Genomic DNA, 23,519 nt, shown 5'->3' with positions numbered 1-23,519 from the left:
CCATTCCCCAGTTTTGCATAACCAACACTGTTATAGAATATTTTCTGCAGACTGCCTCCTTATCTCAGATCTTTTGACAGACTTGCATTTCAGGCAATTAGTGCTGACATTATATAACTTCACGTGCATGAGCAGTGTTATCTATATGAAACACATGAACTAACGCCCTCTAGCTGTGAAAAACTGTCAAATGAATTCAGATGAGAGGGGGCCTTCAAGGGCTTAGAAAGTAGCATATGAGTCTACCTAGGTTTAGCTTTCAACTAAGAATAACAAAAGAACAAAGCAAATTTGATGATAAAAGTAAATTAGAAAGTTGTTTAAAATTACATGCCCTATTGGAATCTTGAAAGTTTAATTTGGACTTTACTATCCCTTTAATTCCCATGGTATTTTTTGTTAAAGAGCACAACTATTAAGGACGTTTAGGGATGTCAAAATATTGCAGTATATATTGATACCTTTTTTATTGGACTAACATGATATTTAAAAGTCAAGCTGTCAAGAGCTTTCCGTTCATCCTCAGGTCTCAAGCTTTTCAGGATAGATACAGAGTACAAACCATGGCTGTATAGAATATAGCAATGTTAAGAGACGGTCTAATCTAGAATTTTTATTGTTTAAAAAGATACATGATCCCTTTATGACCCATTCCCCAGTTTTGCATAACCAACACAGTTATATTAATACACGTTTTACCTCTGTGGTTACCTTGTATCTAAGCTTCTGCAGCCTGCCCTACCGGTTTCATTTCTTTTGACAGACTTGCAGTTTAGCCAATGAGTGCTAACTCATAAATACCTCCATGGGAGTGAGCACAATGTTAGCTGTATTGCACACATGAGCTAGCACTATCTAGCTGCGAAACCTGTAAAAATGCCCTGAGATAAGAGGCGGCCTTCAAGGGCTTAGAAATTAGTATATGAGTCTACCTAGGTTTAGCTTCCAACAAAGAATACCAAGACAACAAAGCTAATTTGATGATTAAAGTAAATTGGAAATTTGTTTAAAATCGCATGCCCTATCTGAATCATGAAAGTTTAATTTTGACTAGACTGTCCCTTTTAAACCATGTTAGTTACTTTATAATTGCACAAACATTGTTTTCACGCTGTATCCCTAATTGTCTTCAACAGAAGAGATTAGATAATGGAAACCTTAGTTTAAACATGGTAGCACCCATCATTTTATAGAAACTAGAGTACTTTATGGAAACTAAACATTTACACTTATATCTTCAATATCTAAACTGCTATTATTGTTTAGTAGCATCTACATAATATTTTATGTATAAGCTATACTTTAAATGCATCATTATGTCTATCATTTATTTACTGTTTCATGTCCCTTTAAGTTGGACATCTCTATTAATACATTTATTTAATAATCCTTAGCTTTCACTTAAATTGCATTAGATTTTAACATTGTCACACTGTCACATTATTGTAACCTGCATAACAGAACAGGCTGTCTATTTTCAGGAGCCACATACATATAGTTTAGGGGTCAGGCAAAGATTGTTGTACATAAATGTGTGTGTGTGTAAAAAACCCAAAACATTTAGGAGCCAGCAATAATATTCTGGGAATTGTGGGTCCTTGGATTTGGCCAACGCTTTTTTTTAGAAAATCATTTGTTACAGATTTCCTAAATTTCATTTGCTGCTATTTTTTTTTTCTTTCTGCTCTAAAGTTAAAGCTAACTAAGTTTGTGACCTTTGTACAGTTAGCCTCTCAGTACGTCTAACAGAATTATAGTACATTTCAACTTAACTGAGCAGCAGCAGTACTGAAATGTAGTCTAGAAATATGGGATCACAAAGTAAAGACAAGTCTCCATCTAGCTCCTCACTGGTAAGTCAAAATGTACTGCATTACTAAAGATGTGACTTTTATAAGGTTGTAAAAAGTGCAAGGAATATGTCTATTAAAGGGGCTGTGAAGTCTGGCAATTTAACACTGCATTGATACATTTTGTTATCAAACATTTCACAGGTTTGCTATTTAGAGCTCGATTTATCAAGCCCTTCTCCTCCCTTTGACTGCAGTATTTAACAAGCAGGGCCAGAGGAGAGCTCCGGCGGACAGGGGCGAATATGTCTGCCCCTGTCCACCATGGATTGATAAATCAAGCTTTTAGAGTGGTCCTGGTATGCAGTCTTCGAAAAGACTGCTGAGTATGTTTAACTTTTCTGGTAACTCTCCAGCCTCTTTGGAGGAGTAGAAAAAGCAGAATTTTCATACCGGATTTTCAGAAAGGATGTAACATAAATGAGTGTACATTGCATTGTTTTTTTTTTTGTTTGCATGGATTAAATTAGGATGGAGTTAATTTTTAGTTTAGCGTCCCTTTAAGGATAGGCTATATAATATAATTTCTAATTTTGGTTTGTGTTAATTCAAGGGAATGAAAACCAAAATCTGAATTAAAACATTGAGTTGTGCTCATTTTAATAAGAAGAAATACATTTTCCTAATGCCTCACAATAAAGTCAAAATTCAACTTAAAGGGACAGTCTAGGCCAAAATAAACTTTCATGATTCAGATAGGGCATGTAATTTTAAACAATTTTGCAATTGACTTTTATCACCAATTTTGCTTTGTTCTCTTGGTATTCTTAGTTGAAAGCTTAACCTAGAAGGTTCATATGCTAATGTCTTAGACCTTGAAGCCCACCTCTTTCAGATTGCATTTTAACAGTTTTTCACCACTAGAGGGTGTTAGTTCACATATTTCATATAGATAACACTGTGCTCGTGCACGTGAAGTTATCTGGGAGCAGGCACTGATTGGCTAGCCTGCAAGTCTGTCAAAAGAACTGAAAAAAGGGGCAGTTTGCAGAGGCTTAGATAAAAGATAATCACAGAGGTTAAAAGTATATTATTATAACTGTGTTGGTTATGCAAAACTGGGAAATGGGTAATAAAGGGATTATCTATCTTTTAAAACAATAAAAATTCTGGTGTAGACTGTCCCTTTAAATAAATTAGATTGAGAATGGCATTTTGAACAACTTTCAAATGTATTTCTATTATCAGTTTTGCTTAGTTCTCTTGGTATCTTTTGTTAAAGAGTAATCCTAGGTGAGCTCAGGAGTGTGCACGTGACTTTATTAGACATGTGCATTCGGTTATTTTGGGCTGATACAAATGCCGTCAATGTCAGTTTCAAGCCGCATTCGGCAATTATCAGAGCTGGATTTGTTCTTGTGAAAGTGCAACTCACTAAGATCTGTGCAAATCCACATCTTAGTGTGTTGCACTTTCACAAGAATAAATCCAGTTTTGAAAATTGCTGTATACGGCTTGCGACCGACATCTTCAGCATTTGGATCGGCTAGTACTTTATAGAAACTAAGAAATCACATCTTTTAGCTACCTGGCAGCAGTGTTTGCAACAATGTTTATAGCAATGTTATTGATAGTTGCAAACACTGCTGACATAGAATTATAAAGATATATGCACTCCCCTGAGCTCCTAACAGCGTACCCAGCTTTACTCTTCAACAAAGGATACCAAGAGAACAAAGAAAATGTAATAATAGAAGTAAATTGGAAAGTTGTTTAAAATCACATGCTCTATCTGAATCACAGAGGTTTAATTTTGACTTTACTGTCCCTTTAAGTGGCATTAATTTCTGAACACATTTCCTAAATATACATAATGTATTTGAGTTATCAACTCAACTTTATTCTAAAATAAATCAATCTTTTTATGCATTTTACTAGTATTTAAAATTGCCACCTACTTAAAATCCCAATGACCTAAAACCTTTTTTCTTTCTCCCAAACTTAAGGGACAGTAAACAGTTTGGGTTTGTAATACAAAATGTTAAATTATGTGTAGTAAAAAAACAACAACTTTGTAATATACTTTTTATTATTTATTTTGTCCTCTTTTTCCTGTAATTTTAGAGAGAGAGGACAACACAATAGATAATGTGTTAGAAACGAGAGGTGCGCCTATTCTATGCTATTCTTAAGATATAAGTTCTAATTATAGTATATTTTGTAAAGGATAATACAACTATATATTATTTGTAAAGGTATGAATTATCAACAATAACAAATAAGTGCAAATAACAAATACTTGAATGAATTCCTTGATGTTGTAAGCACAATCGTCCATATATGTAGAGTATAATACAAGTCCCACAATTTCTGAAGAGGCGATGAAGGTGGCCCCAAAAACAAACAGCGGCTCTCTCCACAATATGCGTGAGGATAAACTTCGTCCTGGAAATGACAAAAAAGAAGAGAGCGCCTCTTCTTTTTTGTCATTTCCAGGACGAAGTTTTTCCTGTAATTTTACTCTATTATTGTTGGCTTTGTCAATTCCACTGAGCTTCTATAATCTATTAGGCTCCGCTATGTTTGATCCTAGATTTTCCGCTTTATGTATTTTTTTTTTTCCTGCTAAGGACATTCTAGTTCGAAACAAACTTTCATGATTCAGATTGGGAATGTAATTTTAAAAATTTTCCAATTTACTTCTATCACCAATTTTGCTTTGTTCTTTTGGTATTCTTAGTTGAAAGCTAAATCTAGGAGGTTCATATGCTAATTTTTAAGCCCTTGAAGGCCGCCTCTTAGCTCAGGGCATTTTGACAGTTTTTCACCACTAGAGGGTGTTAGTTCATGTGTTTCATATAGATAACACTGTGCTCACGCACGTGGCGTTCCTAGGAGCCTGTACTGATTGGCTAAAATGCATGTCTGTCAAAAGAACTGAAATAAGGGGCAGTTTGCAGAGGCTTAGATACAAGATAATCACAGAGTTAAAAAGTGTATAAATATATAACTCTGTTGGTTATGCAAAACTAGAGAATGGGTAATAGAAGGATTATCTATCTTTTAAAACAATAAATATTCTGGTGTAGACTGTCCCTTTAAAACGATATGCTCATTCTGAATAATTAAAGGGACAGTCAACAACATAATTTTTGTTGTTTTAAAAAATAGATAATACCTTAATTACCAATTCCCCAGTTTTGCATAACCAACACAGTTATAATTATACACGTTTTACCTCTGTAATTACCTTGTATCTAAGCCTCAGCAGACTGCCCTCTTATTTCAGTTATTTTGACAGACTTGCATTTTAGCCAATCAGAGCTGTCTCCATGGTTAATTCATGTGCATGAGCTCAATGTTATCTATATGAAACATGTGAACTAATGCTTTGTTGTGGTGAAAAACTATCAAAATGCATTTAGATTAGAGGCGGCCTTCAAGGTTTAAGAAATTAGCATATGAACCTCCTAGGTTTAGATTTCAACTAAGAATACCAAGAGAACAAAGCAAAATTGGTGATACAAGTAAATTGGAAAGTTGTTTAAAATGACATGCCCTATTTGAATCTTGAAAGTTTATTTTGGACTTGACTGTCCCTTTAATGTTTAGTTTTGAGTTTAGTGTCCCTTTAAAAACAAAACAAAAAAAAACCATTATATGAATTTAGTTGCCTTTATCAAAATGCTTGCTCCCTCTTATGAATTAAGTCAATTTATTGCTATTCTTCCATTCCTTTATACGATCTCTATGTGACCCTTACAGGCATTTAACATTATTGATATTGGGATTTCATGTCTGTTTTCCTGTGTTAACTCCTCATTCTCAGCACATTTTTATTTCTGTCCTATAGTACTGAGCCTGTTTCTAAAACATTCTAATACAGTAATTAGAGTACTTTTTTTTTTTTTTTTTTTAAATTGTGGATTTCAGAAGTAAAACTGCTTCTGTAATGTACTCTGTTAGCATTAAGGTATTTATAGTCGTTGATATTAATTTCCGCATCTGTTTAAGGTGAAAAATCAGTCTAAAATATTCATTTTCCTCTAAGAACCCTTTGATATATCATTAGGGTCCAAAGCAGAGGGTTTGATTTAAATTACAATTGATTTAAAGGGACAGTCTACACCAGAATTGTTATTGTTTAAAAAGATAGATAATCCCTTTATTACCCATTTATTACCCACACAGTTATATAAATACACTTTTTACCTCTGTGATTATCTTGTATCTAAGCCTCTGCAAACTGCCTCCCTATTTCAGTTCTTTTGACAGACATCCATTCTGAATCATGACTGTTTAATTTGGACTAGACTGTCCCTTTAAGTCACAATTTAAATATCGGGTTAGTAAGACTCAATTTTAACTATGTTTTTCTAAATAAAGACTCATTCTGAGAACTTTATATTAACTTTACACTAATATAATACATGAATAAGCCAAAGTCTGCTCCTACTTTTAAAACATATTTCAGGAGGCTGTGTGGTGGTTTGTCCTAAGCTGCTGCAACACTTGCATAGCTACGCTTCATTATTGTATATCACACATCACCGCCAGTTGCAGGAATAGTGGGATTGAGCAAGTACTTCATGACCCATCTCGAGAAGGAGGAAACAGCTTCAATAAATAGATAATTTCCACCTGTAGCTAGTTAAAGGGATATTAAACAGTTTGAGATGGTAATATAAAATAATATATTGATTGTGTGTGTGCGTGTGTATATATATATATATATATATATATATATATATATTTCTCTTGTAAGGTGTATCCAGTCCACGGATCATCCATTACTTGTGGGATATTCTCATTCCCAACAGGAAGTTGCAAGAGGACTCCCACAGCAGAGCTGTAATATAGCTCCTCCCCTAACTGTCATACCCAGTCATTCTCTTGCAACTCTCAACAAGCAAGGACGTTGTAGGAGAGAGTGGTTAAATATAGCTAGTTTATTTTCTTCAATCAAAAGTTTGTTATTTTTAAATAGTACCGGAGTTGTGCTATTTTATCTCAGGCAGTAAATAGAAGAAGAATCTGCCTGAGGTTTCTATGATCTTAGCAGGTTGTAACTAAGATCCATTGCTATTCTCACATAGGTCTGAGGGGATTACACAGATGAGGTAACTTCAGCGAGAGAATGGCGTGCAGTTTATTCTGCTATCAGGTATGTGCAGTTATAATTTTTTCTAGAGATGGAAAGACTAGAAAATGCTGCTGATACCGGATTAATGTAAGTTAAGCCTGAATACAGTGATTTAATAACGACTGGTATCATGCTTACTCCCAGGGGTAATACCCTTATGATATTTACAATATAAAACGTTTGCTGGCATGTTTAATCGTTTTTATATATGCTTTGGTGATAAAACTTTATTGGGGCCTAGTTTTTTTCCACATGGCTGGCTTAAATTTTGACTAGAAACAATTTCTACTGTTGTAGTATAAAAGTTACAGTTGATGCAGTTAAAATTACAAACTGTGACATCCAGCTTCCCTCAAAGGCCCTCTGAATGCTATAGGACATCTCTAAAGGGCCCAAAGGCTTTCCAAATTCGTTTATTGGGGAAGGTAGGGCCACAGCTTGCTGTGGCAGTTGGTTGTGACTGTTAAAAAACGTCTATTTCGTTTTTTTGATCCGTTTTTTGAACTAAGGGGTTAATCATCCATTTGCAAGTGGGTGCAATGCTCTGTTAGCCTATTATACACACTGTAAAAATTTATTTTGATTTACTGCATTTTTTCACTGTTTTTCAAATTCTGACAAAATTTGTTTCTCTTAAAGGCACAGTACCATTTTTTATATTTGCTTGTTAACTTGATTTAAAGTGTTTTCCAAGCTTGCTAGTTTCATTGCTATTCTGTATAAACATGTCTGACATAGAAGAAACTCCTTGTTTATTATGTTTAAAAGCCATGGTGGAACCCCCTCTTAGAATGTGTACCAAATGTACTGATTTCATTTTATGCAATAAAGATCATTTTCTGTTTTAAAAAAATGTATCACCAGAGGAATCGGACGAGGGGGAAGTTATACCGACTAACTTTCCCCACGTGTCAGACCCTTTGACTCCCGCTTAAGGGACTCACGCTCAAATGGCGCCAAGTACATCTAGGGCGCCCATAGCGTTTACTTTACAAGACATGGTGGCAGTCATGGATAATACACTGTCAGCGGTATTAGCCAGACTACCTGAACTTAGAGGTAAGCGAGATAGCTCTGGGGTGAGACATAATGCAGAGCATACTGACGCTTTAAGAACCATGTCTGATACTGCCTCACAATATGCAGAAGCTGAGGAAAGAGAGCTTCAGTTAGTGGGTGATGTTAATGACTCAGGAAAGATACCTGATTCTAATATTTCTACATTTAAATTTAAGCTTGAACACCTCCGCGTGTTGCTTAGGGAGGTTTTAGCTGCTCTGAATGACTGTGATACCATTGCAGTGCCAGAGAAATTGTGTAGACTGGATAAATACTTTGCAGTGCCGGTGTGTACTGATGTTTTTCCAAATACCTAAAAGGTTTACAGAAATTATTAATAAGGAATGGGATAGACCAGGTGTGCCGTTCTCTTCCCCTCCTATTTTTAGAAAAATGTTTCCAATAGATGCCACCACATGGGACTTATGGCAGACAGTCCCTAAGGTGGAGGGAGCAGTTTCTACTCTAGTAAAGCGTACTACTATCCCTGTCGAGGACAGTTGTGTTTTTTTTTTTTTTAGATCCAATGGATAAAAAATTAGAGGTTACCTTAAGAAAATATTTATTCAACAAGGTTTTATCCTACAGCCCCTTGCATGCATTGCCCCTGTCACTGCTGCTGCGGCGTACTGGTTTGAGTCTCTGGAAGAGGCTTTACAGGTAGCGACTCCATTGGATGACATACTTGGCAAACTTAGAGCACTTAAGCTAGCCAATTCTTTTATTCTGATGCCATTGTTCATTTGACTAAACTAACGGCTAAGAATTCTGGTTTTGCTATACAGGCGTGCAGAGCGCTATGGCTTAGATCATGGTCAGCTGACGTGACTTCAAAATCTAAGCTACTTAACATTCCCTTCAAGGGGCAGACCCTATTCGGCCTGGTTGAAGGAGATTATTGCTGATATCACTGGAGGAAAAGGTCATGCCCTTCCTCAGGACAGGTCCAAATCTAGGGCCAAACAGTCTAATTTTCGTGCCTTTCAAAACTTCAAGGAAGGTGCGGCATCAACTTCCTCTAATAATAAACAAGAGGGAACTTTTGCTCAATCCAAGACGGTCTGGAGACCAAACCTGACATGGAAAAAAGGTAAGCAGGTAAAAAAGCCTGCTGCTGCCTCTAAGACAGCATGAAGAAATGGCCCTCTATCTGGGAACGGATCTAGTAGGGGGCAGACTTTCACTCTTTGCCCAGGCGTGGGCAAGAGGTGTTCAGGATCCCTGGGTGTTGGAAATTATATCCCAGGGATATCTTCTGGACTTCAAAGCACACCAGATAAAGAGAGAGGCATTCTTACACTGTGTATGAGTCCTCCTAGTTATGGGAGTGATCCATCCAGTTCCAAAGGAGGAACAGGGACAGGGTTTTTACTCAAATCTGTTTGTGGTTCCCAAAAAAGAGGGAACCTTCAGACCAATTTTGGATCTAAAGTTCTTAAACAAATCCCTGAAAGTTCCGTCGTTCAAGATGGAAACTATTCGTACCATCCTACCACTGATCCAGGAGGGTCAATATAACTCTGTTGGTTATGCAAAACTAGAGAATGGGTAATAGAAGGATTATCTATCTTTTAAAACAATAAATATTCTGGTGTAGACTGTCCCTTTAAAACGATATGCTCATTCTGAATAATTAAAGGGACAGTCAACAACATAATTTTTGTTGTTTTAAAAAATAGATAATACCTTAATTACCAATTCCCCAGTTTTGCATAACCAACACAGTTATAATTATACACGTTTTACCTCTGTAATTACCTTGTATCTAAGCCTCAGCAGACTGCCCTCTTATTTCAGTTATTTTGACAGACTTGCATTTTAGCCAATCAGAGCTGTCTCCATGGTTAATTCATGTGCATGAGCTCAATGTTATCTATATGAAACATGTGAACTAATGCTTTGTTGTGGTGAAAAACTATCAAAATGCATTTAGATTAGAGGCGGCCTTCAAGGTTTAAGAAATTAGCATATGAACCTCCTAGGTTTAGATTTCAACTAAGAATACCAAGAGAACAAAGCAAAATTGGTGATACAAGTAAATTGGAAAGTTGTTTAAAATGACATGCCCTAGAGTTTCCGGAGGAGGAGCACAGGTGTGTGATCAGGTGCTGCACCTGTCCTGATCTCTCCTACCTACAAGCTGTTGGTGTGGAACCGCGCCCAAAACCCTCTAGTTTAGGGTGGCTTGTATTGCTGAATATCACCGCTGCTGGAAACTTCATAGTGCCCTGACATTGCACTAAATAGCTGCAGATAGCAGCTCTGAAAAAGGACCTATCATTACAGTAAAATTAATACTCTTTAAAAAACGGCTGTTGTCACACAATCTCCTTATTAAGCCGGGGCAACCCAAGAAGAAGTGTTCAATTAAAAGACAAGTCAAACTCCCGATCACTGCCGAATAAACTGAAACCGAGGACGGAGCTGAGAGGCGCTGCACTTATCATGAGTCGTGTGGACTCTGCTAACTTACCGCTCTCCTGTGTTTACTGAATACCTAGGAGTTGGAGCTGGAGTTACCTGTACTTCACACCGGCACTGTGGCTAGAGCAGTGGGTGCGGATGGTGTAGCCTGTTGTTTCTCTTTTTACTTGCATCCCTGCGCTGAAGTGGCATTCCCCCTCCCACCGGTGCTGCGTGAGGGGGGGCCACTGCTGGAGGAGACGGGTCGATCCCTGGTGCAGGGCTGGCTCCGGGGAGGATAACGTGGAGCTGCTGGAGTGGTAGCTGTGGATGCCCTCTTTCCCGCCTCTGCCTTCTTTCTTCTGCCTCTAGCCAAGGTGTTTGAGACTCAGGAGTGCTGTCGGTGTCGGCTGGCGGAGTGACTGTGGCAGTATATGAGTCACACCCCTGAGAGTAGCTGACCGGCTTTCTTGAAAAAGACGCAGGAGACGAGGTTATTGGTATCTGTGTATTGCAGTCTGCTGATTTGTTTTTCGGCAAACGTTGTTCCCTCGACCTGGAAGACGCTCCCCTTCCCACCGATGCTGCGTGAGGGGGGGCTGAGGCTGATGATCGCTGGTTATCCCCTGCTCAAAGCTTGGTCTATTGGTTCTGGGTAACGTAGAACTCCTGGGATAAAACTTGCAGTTTTCCCTTTTTAGCCGCCTCTATTCTGAAATGACTTGACTCAGTACTGGACCCTTATTACCTGTTCTTTTTTTTTTTTTTTCCTTTGCTGGGGTTTGCATATAATCTATAAGCTATGACAGCCGGCTTGACTTTGATATAAATAACGGCTATTGCTTGCAAGCACTGTACAACATTTAATTTTGTTAGATCTGTTCTCTTTAGCTGTTATTTACGATAAAACCTAGAACCCCTTAGTTTCTAACTGCTATATATTTTTCCTTGAAAGTGCATGTTGTTAATTTATAGCAGCAAAAAGTGAAACATTGTATTATTTTATTCTTGAATTATTTAGTTTGTTACTAACTGACTGGGGGTTTTCGCTTGCTTCTCTCTCAGATCCATAGCAAGTGTACTATAACACCGGGCCACTCCATGTAGTTCTACCTAAGTTTGAAGACACATCCAGCGGTATTAAAATATACTATGAGTACTGACTTCAAAAAAGTAAAATATATTTAGCTTAGAGGTGTGTTTGACCCTGACTTAAATAACGGCTACTGGCCTAATAGCGCTTTATAATACCTAAATTGGCTAGGTTTGTTTTCTTTAGGTCGTATTTATGACAACTTAAAATTTAGAACCCCCTAGTTTCTAATTGGTATATATTTCTCTTGGAAACTGTATGTTGTTAATTTGTAGCAGCAAAATGTGAAACATTGTATCTTCATATTTCCTGAACCATTCAGACTGTTACTAATTGACTGGGGGTCTCTTTTGTTTTTTTCACAGACCCACAGCAAACGTATTATAATATTGAATTACCCTATACAGCTTTGCTCAACTTTTAAAGCTACATTAAGCTCTGTTAAAATTTATCCGGAGTACTGGTTTCATAGCAGTGATTTACATTTAGTTTAAAGGTGTGTTAATAGTCTACAAGTAATCTGGTGTGCCAGATACACACAGGTGAAATAATCTGAGTATCAATTAGCTTAAAAGTACCTTAAAAGCTGATTTCTTTCTAAAATTTATAAAATATTGACCTGATGGCCTAGGACTAGGAGAATTGAGTTGCTAAATACTGTTTTTTTTCTGTTCTTAGCTGAAAATTTAGAACGATATATTAATCACTAATGAGGGCTTTCTTAAAGATTAGAAAACTGTGGGCTCCACAGCAGGACCCCTTCTCTGTGATTTGATATATCTTATCTTGTCACCAGCTTGACTGAACCTGACTCACTTAGTTCACGGTTAATTTTTCTTTTCTTTCTCTCCTTTTAGAGGAGAAAATAACCTACACAAAAGTGTTCACTTTTTCACATATCCCTCACTTCTCTCTCCTTTTTTCAGTAGATTAGTCTGTCTCTTTCTTCCTTTTTTTTTTTTTTTTTTTTTGCTCCCTATCACAATTCACTCCCATTATTTTATGGATAAATTTCTACACACACAATCTCGCACATCACCTTCAGTCATGTCGGCTAGACAGAGGGATAAAAAACATAAACCCAATACAGAGCCTGTGGGTGAGCCACAATTGGTAACCCAAGAATCATCAAATTTACTTGATTCCGCTGATACACAGTCTCTAGTCTTAAATATCTCTGCTGCTCTCGCACCTAAGTTTGATTCACTTAGAATAGAAATCAAACAGGATATTGCGCAGCTAGTTACAGAAGTCAAACAATTCTCGGAAAGATTCTCTGAAGTTGAACAGAGAGTATCTGACTTAGAAGATCTCACTCTAGCTCAAAACAGTAAACTAGAAGCCACTTCCTCAGCCCTTGCTAAATTGCAAAATAAAGTAGAAGACTTGGAAAATCGCGCCAGGCGCAATAACTTGAAAGTAGTGGGGGTACCTGAGGGGAAGCAGTTTGAGGATTTAAATACATTCATAACACAAACATTACCAGCATTATTGAACATACCTCAAACGCAGCCAGTTATAGAAAGGGTGCACAGGTTAGGGTCATTACCGTTATCCAAAGAAAATATGAGGCCAAGGCCAATCATAGCTAAATTCCTGAATTACCAGGACAAAATTACATTCCTACAAGCCTTTCGTAAAAATCAACCTATATTACTGGAAGGTACAAAAATCCTTTTATTCCAGGACTATGCAGCTGAAACTGCCTCAAAAAGAAGGCAGTTGGCTCCGGTATGCACTAAGTTTATACAGCAGGGGCTGCGAGCGACAATTTTACATCCTGCTAGGTTACGACTTGTGTGCAACAACACTTTGCATTTTTTTGATTCTGCCAGTACGGCAGAATCATTTTTCACCAAAAACTGCACACCTGAGCAGTTGAGGTGACACACTATCTAGTTTTTTTTTTCCTTATTGGTAAAAATTAGAATAGATCTGTTATTTCTCATTTTTTCCCTTAAGATGGGCCCTTTTCAGCAAATGGGCAACATACGGCTCAGGTGGGTCAGTCGCATGTTTTGGGGTTTTCTTTTTCCCTTTTTTTTTTTTTTTTTTCTCTTTCTTTTCTCTTTTTTTCTTCTTCTTCACCATCTTCCCTTCTGGAACATAGATATCTACTATAATGACTGGGATTAAATTTACCTCATGGAATATAGGAGGGTTAACTTCTCCTATTAAGAGAAAAATGATAATCTCCTATTTGAAGAAAATAAGTACTGCTATTGCTTTTTTACAAGAAACCCACTTAAAGACTCAAGAAATTCTTAAACTAAAATCTTCTTGGGTTAAGGAGGTCTTTTTCTCATCTAGTTCTAGCCGAAAAGGGGGAGTTGCTATTCTTCTGGGTAAAAAACTCAAATATGAGATAATACAAAGTGAATCAGATGAGGAGGGGAGATATATCATACTGAAAATTAAGGTTGCTAATGTTTTGTACACTTTATGCAATGTATATGCTCCAAATGTTTTTAGTCCCTCATTTTGGGATACGCTTCAGGCCAGGCTTATGACATGTGCAGAGGGTTTTTTAATTTTAGCTGGTGACTTTAATATGGCTCCTCAATACCCAATTGATAGGATGAGGCAGCAGCCATTAGTCAAAAAAACCAAAAGAGATAATCTCGAGGCAAAGTTGTTCTCCAGGATTTTTTCTAACTTGAGAGTTAAGGATATTTGGAGGATATTGAATCCGGATACACGTGATTTTACATGTCTCTCAAAAGCACATAAATCACTGTCACGGATTGATTTATTTTTGGTTGATGAAAGACTTTGTAAACACAAAGTATCAGCTCAAATTCTGCCTATTGTGGTATCGGATCATGCTCCAATTTGCTTTGAGATTTATACGACTGGCCCTTCACATACAAATAATCGGTTTTTCTTTCCTAAATATTTGTCTGCTGATTCTGGATTCAGAAGTTTCCTCGAAACTAAGTTTCAGGACTTTGCCTTGTTTAATGCGGAGGCTAGAGCCCGTCCTTCTGTGTTTTGGGAAACTGCTAAAGCAGTGTTGAAGGGGGAAATTTTGGCATATACCATTAGGCGTACCAAGAAATTTAAAAAACGCGAAAATGAACTTCTTCGCGCAGTTACAAATGCTTATAACTCATATTTATTAGAAAAGACGTCTCAGAAATGGGTTAAATATATTGCTGCATTAGAAGAGAGAGACTCATTCCTACTTTATAAATCTACTCAGCAGGAAGTTCGGTTTTCTGCGAAACTTTACAAATATGGGAACAAGACGGGAAAACTTCTGGCTAGACTGCTGAGGCAGGATTTAGGCTCTCAGTTAATAGATTCTCTAGAAAAAGAGGGACAGATGTTTAGTTCCTCTCAGGATTTTGTTCAAATTTTCTATGATTACTATAAGGGAATATACTCCCCCAGGACTTCTGACCTCACAGAACGTCAGAAGTTCTGGGGAGAAATTTCTTTTCCAACATTAACACCTAGTCTAATTAAGGAACTTGAATCCCCCATTACGGAAATAGAAGTTGCAAAGGCAATTAAAAATTTGGCATATAACAAAGCACCTGGCCCGGATGGAATACCTAATGAGTTTTATAAAATGATACCCTCCACTGTAATACCTGATTTAACCTTGTTATTCAACTATATATATACAGAGGGAAATGAACCCTCATCTAATTTTACAGCTTCATATACGTCTTTAATTTTAAAAAAGGGCAAAGATGCAAGAATGGCCGAGTCATATAGACCCATAGCTTTGACGAACACCGATTATAAATTGTTGACTACGATTCTCGCCCAGAGACTCCAGTCCCTTCTTCCCTTGATTATTAGCCCAGATCAGGCTGGTTTTATGAAGAATAGGAACTCTGCAGCCAAAATAAGGGAACTCCTGCTTACCTTGGATTACTTTGCGAATGGTACGGATGCTGATCATTCAGAGGAGGGAGGTATTCCAGACTTGGCAATCTTGGCTATTGACGCCGAAAAGGCCTTTGACTCAGTTTACCATGATCATCTTCTATTTTCATTAGAACAATTTGGGCTAAAAGGTAAATTTGCTAAGTTTATTGAAAAACTTTATCGTACAGCCTCCACAAGAATGATAGTAAATGGCCAGCTATCTCCAGAAATAATTCTGCATAGGGGGACTAGGCAGGGGTGTCCCCTTTCCCCGCTCCTTTTTAATATTGCTATAGAACCTTTTGCTATAATGATAAGACAGAGATTGGAGGGGATTGGGGTGGCTGGGCGGGAGTTGAAAATAGCATTATATGCTGACGATATTCTCATTTATCTTTCTAATTTACGTAGAAATTTGCCTACTCTTTTATCAACTATACAACAGTTTGGTTCCTTTTCAGGGTATAAGGTAAATATAAAGAAATCTGAACTTCTCTGGATAAGGCACACAGACAGCTCTCCTATAAATGTACCCTTCTCTATAGTGAATGACTCATTTAGATATTTGGGTATAAATGTCTCAAGTAATCCTGATTCCTGGTATTCCCTGAACATTCCTCCTGTGTTGAATAAGGTTAAATCAGTTTTTAAGAACTGGCAGACTTTACCCTTGTCCTTGTCTGGACGCATAGCAGCTTATAAGATGATCTTATTACCAAAAATTCTATATGTCCTTCAAAATATTCCTTTAATTTTAAGAAAGAACGATTTGAGTTTATTCAATTCACAACTCCGGTTTTTCCTGTGGCAGGGTAGGAAATCCAGAATATCACTTGTAAAACTCTCCCTTCCAATAGGATCCGGAGGCCTGGCTTTACCTGATTTACGAGTATATAACTATGTATTTCTGGTTCGTATTCTAGCAGATTGGCTTTTTGCTCATAATTATGTTACAAATAATGACTTAGAGAGCAGTATTTTGTATCCTTATTCACCAATTGCGTTGATTCATCTCGACACTATTCATATCCCACCCCAAGTTAAACGCTATAGATCTATTTATAATATAATTCTAGCTTGGAGGAAGATATGTACTTTGTTAGGAATAGAACATCGGGTGTCGAGCTTTCTAGGTTTTTTGGGGAACCCACAATTTCAGCTAGGAACACCATCTTCAATCTTTTTAGAGTGGAAGACCCAAGGGCTTGCTAATGTTCTTCAGATACTTGACATAGAAAAAAGATGTGTGAAATCATTTGACGCTCTGAGGGTGGAATTCAATATCTCCCAGAGAAACTTCTTTGCCTACCTTCAGGCTAGACATTATGCTATGAAGTTAGTGAACGAGTATGGCTGGAATTGGTCATTGGGGCGCATAGAAAACTGGTTCATTCTGGCAAAAAATAGACTCATGTCAATTTCTCCATGCTATTTGATTATTGTCTCCGATAGGGGCACAATTAATCTTGATAAAATTGCTATTAACTGGGCCACATTGATATCTCAGGAAGTAGAATCTAAAATACCTTCTCTCTCAATTCGAAAGGTTACTCAAACAACCCTTTCTGCCACATGGAGAGAATCTCATTTGAAGTTGTTACATATGACATATTTTACACCAGAAAAAGGAGCGAGATGCGGCAGTATGAATTTTATTACATGCCCTAAATGCTCGTTTCCCTCTGCAAACCTCCTGCACATGTTATGGACCTGCCCTAAAATTAAAAACGTATGGTCCAAAGTCCAATTTTGGCTTTGTAAGATACTAAAGCTCTCATCATTAAATTGGATAGGCAAACATATAATTTTTCTTTTTTCTGACCCAGAAGATAGACAACTCAATGTGAAGTTTATTAATATAACTATATTGGCTGTCCGATATCTTATTTTTAAAAAATGGAAAACGCTTACGGTCCCTAGTATATCAGAAATTAAAAATTGTTTAAAAAAACAATGCATTTTTGAACAATATAATATTAGTGTTGATAATGATGTCCAGGTTGTTAAATTCTTTCTTAAATGGTCAGCATTTATAAAACTTCTTTCTCCCACGGAGATTGAATATTTGATATATCCCTTACGTAACTCTGAACTAGTTCTGCTGGGGAGATGGTGAAGGCTTTCCCCCTTTTTTTTTTTTTTTTTTTTTTTTTCTCCTCCTCCTCCTCCCTTTCTTTTTTTTTTTTTTTTTTTTTTTTTTTTTTCTTTTCCTTTCCTTTATAAAATATAAAAACCCAACAAGGAGTAGTCAAAATGGGAAACACATGCGCCTTTGATTAACTAAATATGTATGTGGATTATTTATACATGCTAAGTACTTTTCTACTTTTGTTTGGTGGTCCCATGTACAAGGCTAAAAAAACCTAATTCTTTCTTTTTTGTATTCTGTACATATTGTTGGTTGTAAATAAAGACTATAAAAAAAAAAAAAATGACATGCCCTATTTGAATCTTGAAAGTTTATTTTGGACTTGACTGTCCCTTTAATGTTTAGTTTTGAGTTTAGTGTCCCTTTAAAAACAAAACAAAAAAAAACCATTATATGAATTTAGTTGCCTTTATCAAAATGCTTGCTCCCTCTTATGAATTAAGTCAATTTATTGCTATTCTTCCATTCCTTTATACGATCTCTATGTGACCCTTACAGGCATTTAACATTATTGATATTGGGATTTCATGTCTGTTTTCCTGTGTTAACTCCTCATTCTCAGCACATTTTTATTTCTGTCCTATAGTACTGAGCCTGTTTCTAAAACATTCTAATACAGTAATTAGAGTACTTTTTTTTTTTTTTTTTTTAAATTGTGGATTTCAGAAGTAAAACTGCTTCTGTAATGTACTCTGTTAGCATTAAGGTATTTATAGTCGTTGATATTAATTTCCGCATCTGTTTAAGGTGAAAAATCAGTCTAAAATATTCATTTTCCTCTAAGAACCCTTTGATATATCATTAGGGTCCAAAGCAGAGGGTTTGATTTAAATTACAATTGATTTAAAGGGACAGTCTACACCAGAATTGTTATTGTTTAAAAAGATAGATAATCCCTTTATTACCCATTTATTACCCACACAGTTATATAAATACACTTTTTACCTCTGTGATTATCTTGTATCTAAGCCTCTGCAAACTGCCTCCCTATTTCAGTTCTTTTGACAGACATCCATTCTGAATCATGACTGTTTAATTTGGACTAGACTGTCCCTTTAAGTCACAATTTAAATATCGGGTTAGTAAGACTCAATTTTAACTATGTTTTTCTAAATAAAGACTCATTCTGAGAACTTTATATTAACTTTACACTAATATAATACATGAATAAGCCAAAGTCTGCTCCTACTTTTAAAACATATTTCAGGAGGCTGTGTGGTGGTTTGTCCTAAGCTGCTGCAACACTTGCAGAGCTACGCTTCATTATTGTATATCACACATCACCGCCAGTTGCAGGAATAGTGGGATTGAGCAAGTACTTCATGACCCATCTCGAGAAGGAGGAAACAGCTTCAATAAATAGATAATTTCCACCTGTAGCTAGTTAAAGGGATATTAAACAGTTTGAGATGGTAATATAAAATAATATATTGATTGTGTGTGTGCGTGTGTATATATATATATATATATATATATATATATTTCTCTTGTAAGGTGTATCCAGTCCACGGATCATCCATTACTTGTGGGATATTCTCATTCCCAACAGGAAGTTGCAAGAGGACTCCCACAGCAGAGCTGTAATATAGCTCCTCCCCTAACTGTCATACCCAGTCATTCTCTTGCAACTCTCAACAAGCAAGGACGTTGTAGGAGAGAGTGGTTAAATATAGCTAGTTTATTTTCTTCAATCAAAAGTTTGTTATTTTTAAATAGTACCGGAGTTGTGCTATTTTATCTCAGGCAGTAAATAGAAGAAGAATCTGCCTGAGGTTTCTATGATCTTAGCAGGTTGTAAATAAGATCCATTGCTATTCTCACATATGTCTGAGGGGATTACACAGATGAGGTAACTTCAGCGAGAGAATGGCGTGCAGTTTATTCTGCTATCAGGTATGTGCAGTTATAATTTTTTCTAGAGATGGAAAGACTAGAAAATGCTGCTGATACCGGATTAATGTAAGTTAAGCCTGAATACAGTGATTTAATAACGACTGGTATCATGCTTACTCCCAGGGGTAATACCCTTATGATATTTACAATATAAAACGTTTGCTGGCATGTTTAATCGTTTTTATATATGCTTTGGTGATAAAACTTTATTGGGGCCTAGTTTTTTTCCACATGGCTGGCTTAAATTTTGACTAGAAACAATTTCTACTGTTGTAGTATAAAAGTTACAGTTGATGCAGTTAAAATTACAAACTGTGACATCCAGCTTCCCTCAAAGGCCCTCTGAATGCTATAGGACATCTCTAAAGGGCCCAAAGGCTTTCCAAATTCGTTTATTGGGGAAGGTAGGGCCACAGCTTGCTGTGGCAGTTGGTTGTGACTGTTAAAAAACGTCTATTTCGTTTTTTTGATCCGTTTTTTGAACTAAGGGGTTAATCATCCATTTGCAAGTGGGTGCAATGCTCTGTTAGCCTATTATACACACTGTAAAAATTTCTTTTGATTTACTGCATTTTTTCACTGTTTTTCAAATTCTGACAAAATTTGTTTCTCTTAAAGGCACAGTACCATTTTTTATATTTGCTTGTTAACTTGATTTAAAGTGTTTTCCAAGCTTGCTAGTTTCATTGCTATTCTGTATAAACATGTCTGACATAGAAGAAACTCCTTGTTTATTATGTTTAAAAGCCATGGTGGAACCCCCTCTTAGAATGTGTACCAAATGTACTGATTTCATTTTATGCAATAAAGATTATTTTCTGTTTTAAAAAAATGTATCACCAGAGGAATCGGACGAGGGGGAAGTTATACCGACTAACTTTCCCCACGTGTCAGACCCTTTGACTCCCGCTTAAGGGACTCACGCTCAAATGGCGCCAAGTACATCTAGGGCGCCCATAGCGTTTACTTTACAAGACATGGTGGCAGTCATGGATAATACACTGTCAGCGGTATTAGCCAGACTACCTGAACTTAGAGGTAAGCGAGATAGCTCTGGGGTGAGACATAATGCAGAGCATACTGACGCTTTAAGAACCATGTCTGATACTGCCTCACAATATGCAGAAGCTGAGGAAAGAGAGCTTCAGTTAGTGGGTGATGTTAATGACTCAGGAAAGATACCTGATTCTAATATTTCTACATTTAAATTTAAGCTTGAACACCTCCGCGTGTTGCTTAGGGAGGTTTTAGCTGCTCTGAATGACTGTGATACCATTGCAGTGCCAGAGAAATTGTGTAGACTGGATAAATACTTTGCAGTGCCGGTGTGTACTGATGTTTTTCCAAATACCTAAAAGGTTTACAGAAATTATTAATAAGGAATGGGATAGACCAGGTGTGCCGTTCTCTTCCCCTCCTATTTTTAGAAAAATGTTTCCAATAGATGCCACCACATGGGACTTATGGCAGACAGTCCCTAAGGTGGAGGGAGCAGTTTCTACTCTAGTAAAGCGTACTACTATCCCTGTCGAGGACAGTTGTGTTTTTTTTTTTTTTAGATCCAATGGATAAAAAATTAGAGGTTACCTTAAGAAAATATTTATTCAACAAGGTTTTATCCTACAGCCCCTTGCATGCATTGCCCCTGTCACTGCTGCTGCGGCGTACTGGTTTGAGTCTCTGGAAGAGGCTTTACAGGTAGCGACTCCATTGGATGACATACTTGGCAAACTTAGAGCACTTAAGCTAGCCAATTCTTTTATTCTGATGCCATTGTTCATTTGACTAAACTAACGGCTAAGAATTCTGGTTTTGCTATACAGGCGTGCAGAGCGCTATGGCTTAGATCATGGTCAGCTGACGTGACTTCAAAATCTAAGCTACTTAACATTCCCTTCAAGGGGCAGACCCTATTCGGCCTGGTTGAAGGAGATTATTGCTGATATCACTGGAGGAAAAGGTCATGCCCTTCCTCAGGACAGGTCCAAATCTAGGGCCAAACAGTCTAATTTTCGTGCCTTTCAAAACTTCAAGGAAGGTGCGGCATCAACTTCCTCTAATAATAAACAAGAGGGAACTTTTGCTCAATCCAAGACGGTCTGGAGACCAAACCTGACATGGAAAAAAGGTAAGCAGGTAAAAAAGCCTGCTGCTGCCTCTAAGACAGCATGAAGAAATGGCCCTCTATCTGGGAACGGATCTAGTAGGGGGCAGACTTTCACTCTTTGCCCAGGCGTGGGCAAGAGGTGTTCAGGATCCCTGGGTGTTGGAAATTATATCCCAGGGATATCTTCTGGACTTCAAAGCACACCAGATAAAGAGAGAGGCATTCTTACACTGTGTATGAGTCCTCCTAGTTATGGGAGTGATCCATCCAGTTCCAAAGGAGGAACAGGGACAGGGTTTTTACTCAAATCTGTTTGTGGTTCCCAAAAAAGAGGGAACCTTCAGACCAATTTTGGATCTAAAGTTCTTAAACAAATCCCTGAAAGTTCCGTCGTTCAAGATGGAAACTATTCGTACCATCCTACCACTGATCCAGGAGGGTCAATATATGACTACAGTGGATCTAAAGGATGCTTATCTTCACATTCTGATACACAAAGATCATCATCGGTTTCTCAGGTTTGCCTTTTAAGACAGGCATTACCAGTTGTAGCTCTTCCCTTGGGATTAGCTACAGCCCCAAGAATCTTTACAAAGGTTCTAGGGTCACTTATGGCGGTCCTAAGGCCGCGGGGCATAGCAGTAGCCCCTTATTTAGACGACATCCTGATACAGGCGTCAAACTTCCAAATTGCCAAGTCTCATACGGACGTAGTACTGGCATTTCTGTGGTCGCATAGGTGGAAAGTGAACGAGGAAAAGAGTTCTCTATCCCCACTCACAAGAGTTTCCTTTCTAGGGACTCTGATAGATTCTGTAGAAATGAAAATTCACCTGACGGAGTCCAGGTTATCAAAGCTTCTAAATTCCTGCCAGTTCTTCATTCCATTCCGCGCCCTTCGGTGGTTCAGTGTATGGAAGTAATCGGCTTAATGGTAGCGGCAATGGACATAGTGCCGTTTGCACGCTTACATCTCAGACCGCTGCAACTATGCATGCTCAGTCAGTGGAGCGGGGATTACACAGATTTGTCCCCTCAACTGAATCTGGACCAAGAGACCAGGGATTCTCTTCTCTGGTGGCTATCTTGGGTCCATCTGTCCAAAGGTATGACCTTTCGCAGGCCAGATTGGTCAATTGTTACGACAGATGCCAGCCTTCTATGTTGGGGTGCAGTATGGAACTCCCTGAAGGCTCAGGGATCGTGGACTCAGGAGGAGTCTCTCCTTCCATTAAATATTCTGGAACTAAGAGCGATATTCAAGGCTCTTCAGGCTTGGCCTCGGTTAGCAACTCTGAGGTACATCAGATTTCAGTCGAACAACATCACGACTGTAGCTTACATCATCCATCAAGGGGGAACGAGAAGTTCCCTAGAGATGTTAGAAGTTTCAAAAATAATTTGCTGGGCAGAGATTCACTCTTGCCACCTATCAGCTATCCATATCCCAGGTGTAGAGCACTGGGAGGCGGATTTTCTAAGTCGTCAGACTTTTCATCCGGGAGAGTGGGAACTCCATCCGGAGGCATTTGCACAACTGATTCATCGTTGGGGCAAACCAGAACTGGATCTCATGGCGTCTCGCCAGAACGCCAAGCTTCCGTGTTACGGATCCAGGTCCAGGGATCCCAAGGCGACACTGATAGATGCTCTAGCAGCGCCCTAGTCTTTCAACCTGGCTTATGTGTTTCCACCGTTTCCTCTGCTCCCTCGACTGATTGCCAAGATCAAGCAGGAGAGAGCATTGGTGATTCTGATAGCACCTGCGTGGCCACGCAGGACCTGGTATGCAGATCTAGTGGACATGTCATCCTTTCCACCATGGTCTCTGCCTCTGAGACAGGTCATTCTACTTCAGGGTCTTTTCAACCATCCAAATCTAATTTCTCTGAGGCTGACTGCCTGGAGATTGAACGCTTGATTTTATCAAAGCGTGGCTTCTCCGAGTCAGTTATTGATACCTTAAGACAGGCACGAAAGCCTGTTACCAGGAAAATTTACCA

General features: G+C 37.9%; 1 protein-coding gene across 1 annotated transcript in view; it reads left to right on the top strand.

Moving 5' to 3' along the window:
- Positions 1-1,767: 1,767 nt before the first annotated feature.
- Positions 1,768-23,519, top strand: part of ATP11C (ATPase phospholipid transporting 11C) — a 345,758-nt gene continuing 324,006 nt past the window's right edge. Inside the window, 1 exon segment of the mRNA XM_053699245.1 lies at positions 1,768-1,853. Coding sequence (XP_053555220.1) covers positions 1,809-1,853 — 45 coding nt within the window. The 5' untranslated portion in view covers positions 1,768-1,808.

Source organism: Bombina bombina, chromosome 1 (genome assembly GCF_027579735.1).
Source record: "Bombina bombina isolate aBomBom1 chromosome 1, aBomBom1.pri, whole genome shotgun sequence".
Lineage (NCBI taxonomy): Eukaryota > Metazoa > Chordata > Amphibia > Anura > Bombinatoridae > Bombina > Bombina bombina.
This window is presented reverse-complemented; position numbering and strand designations above follow the sequence as displayed.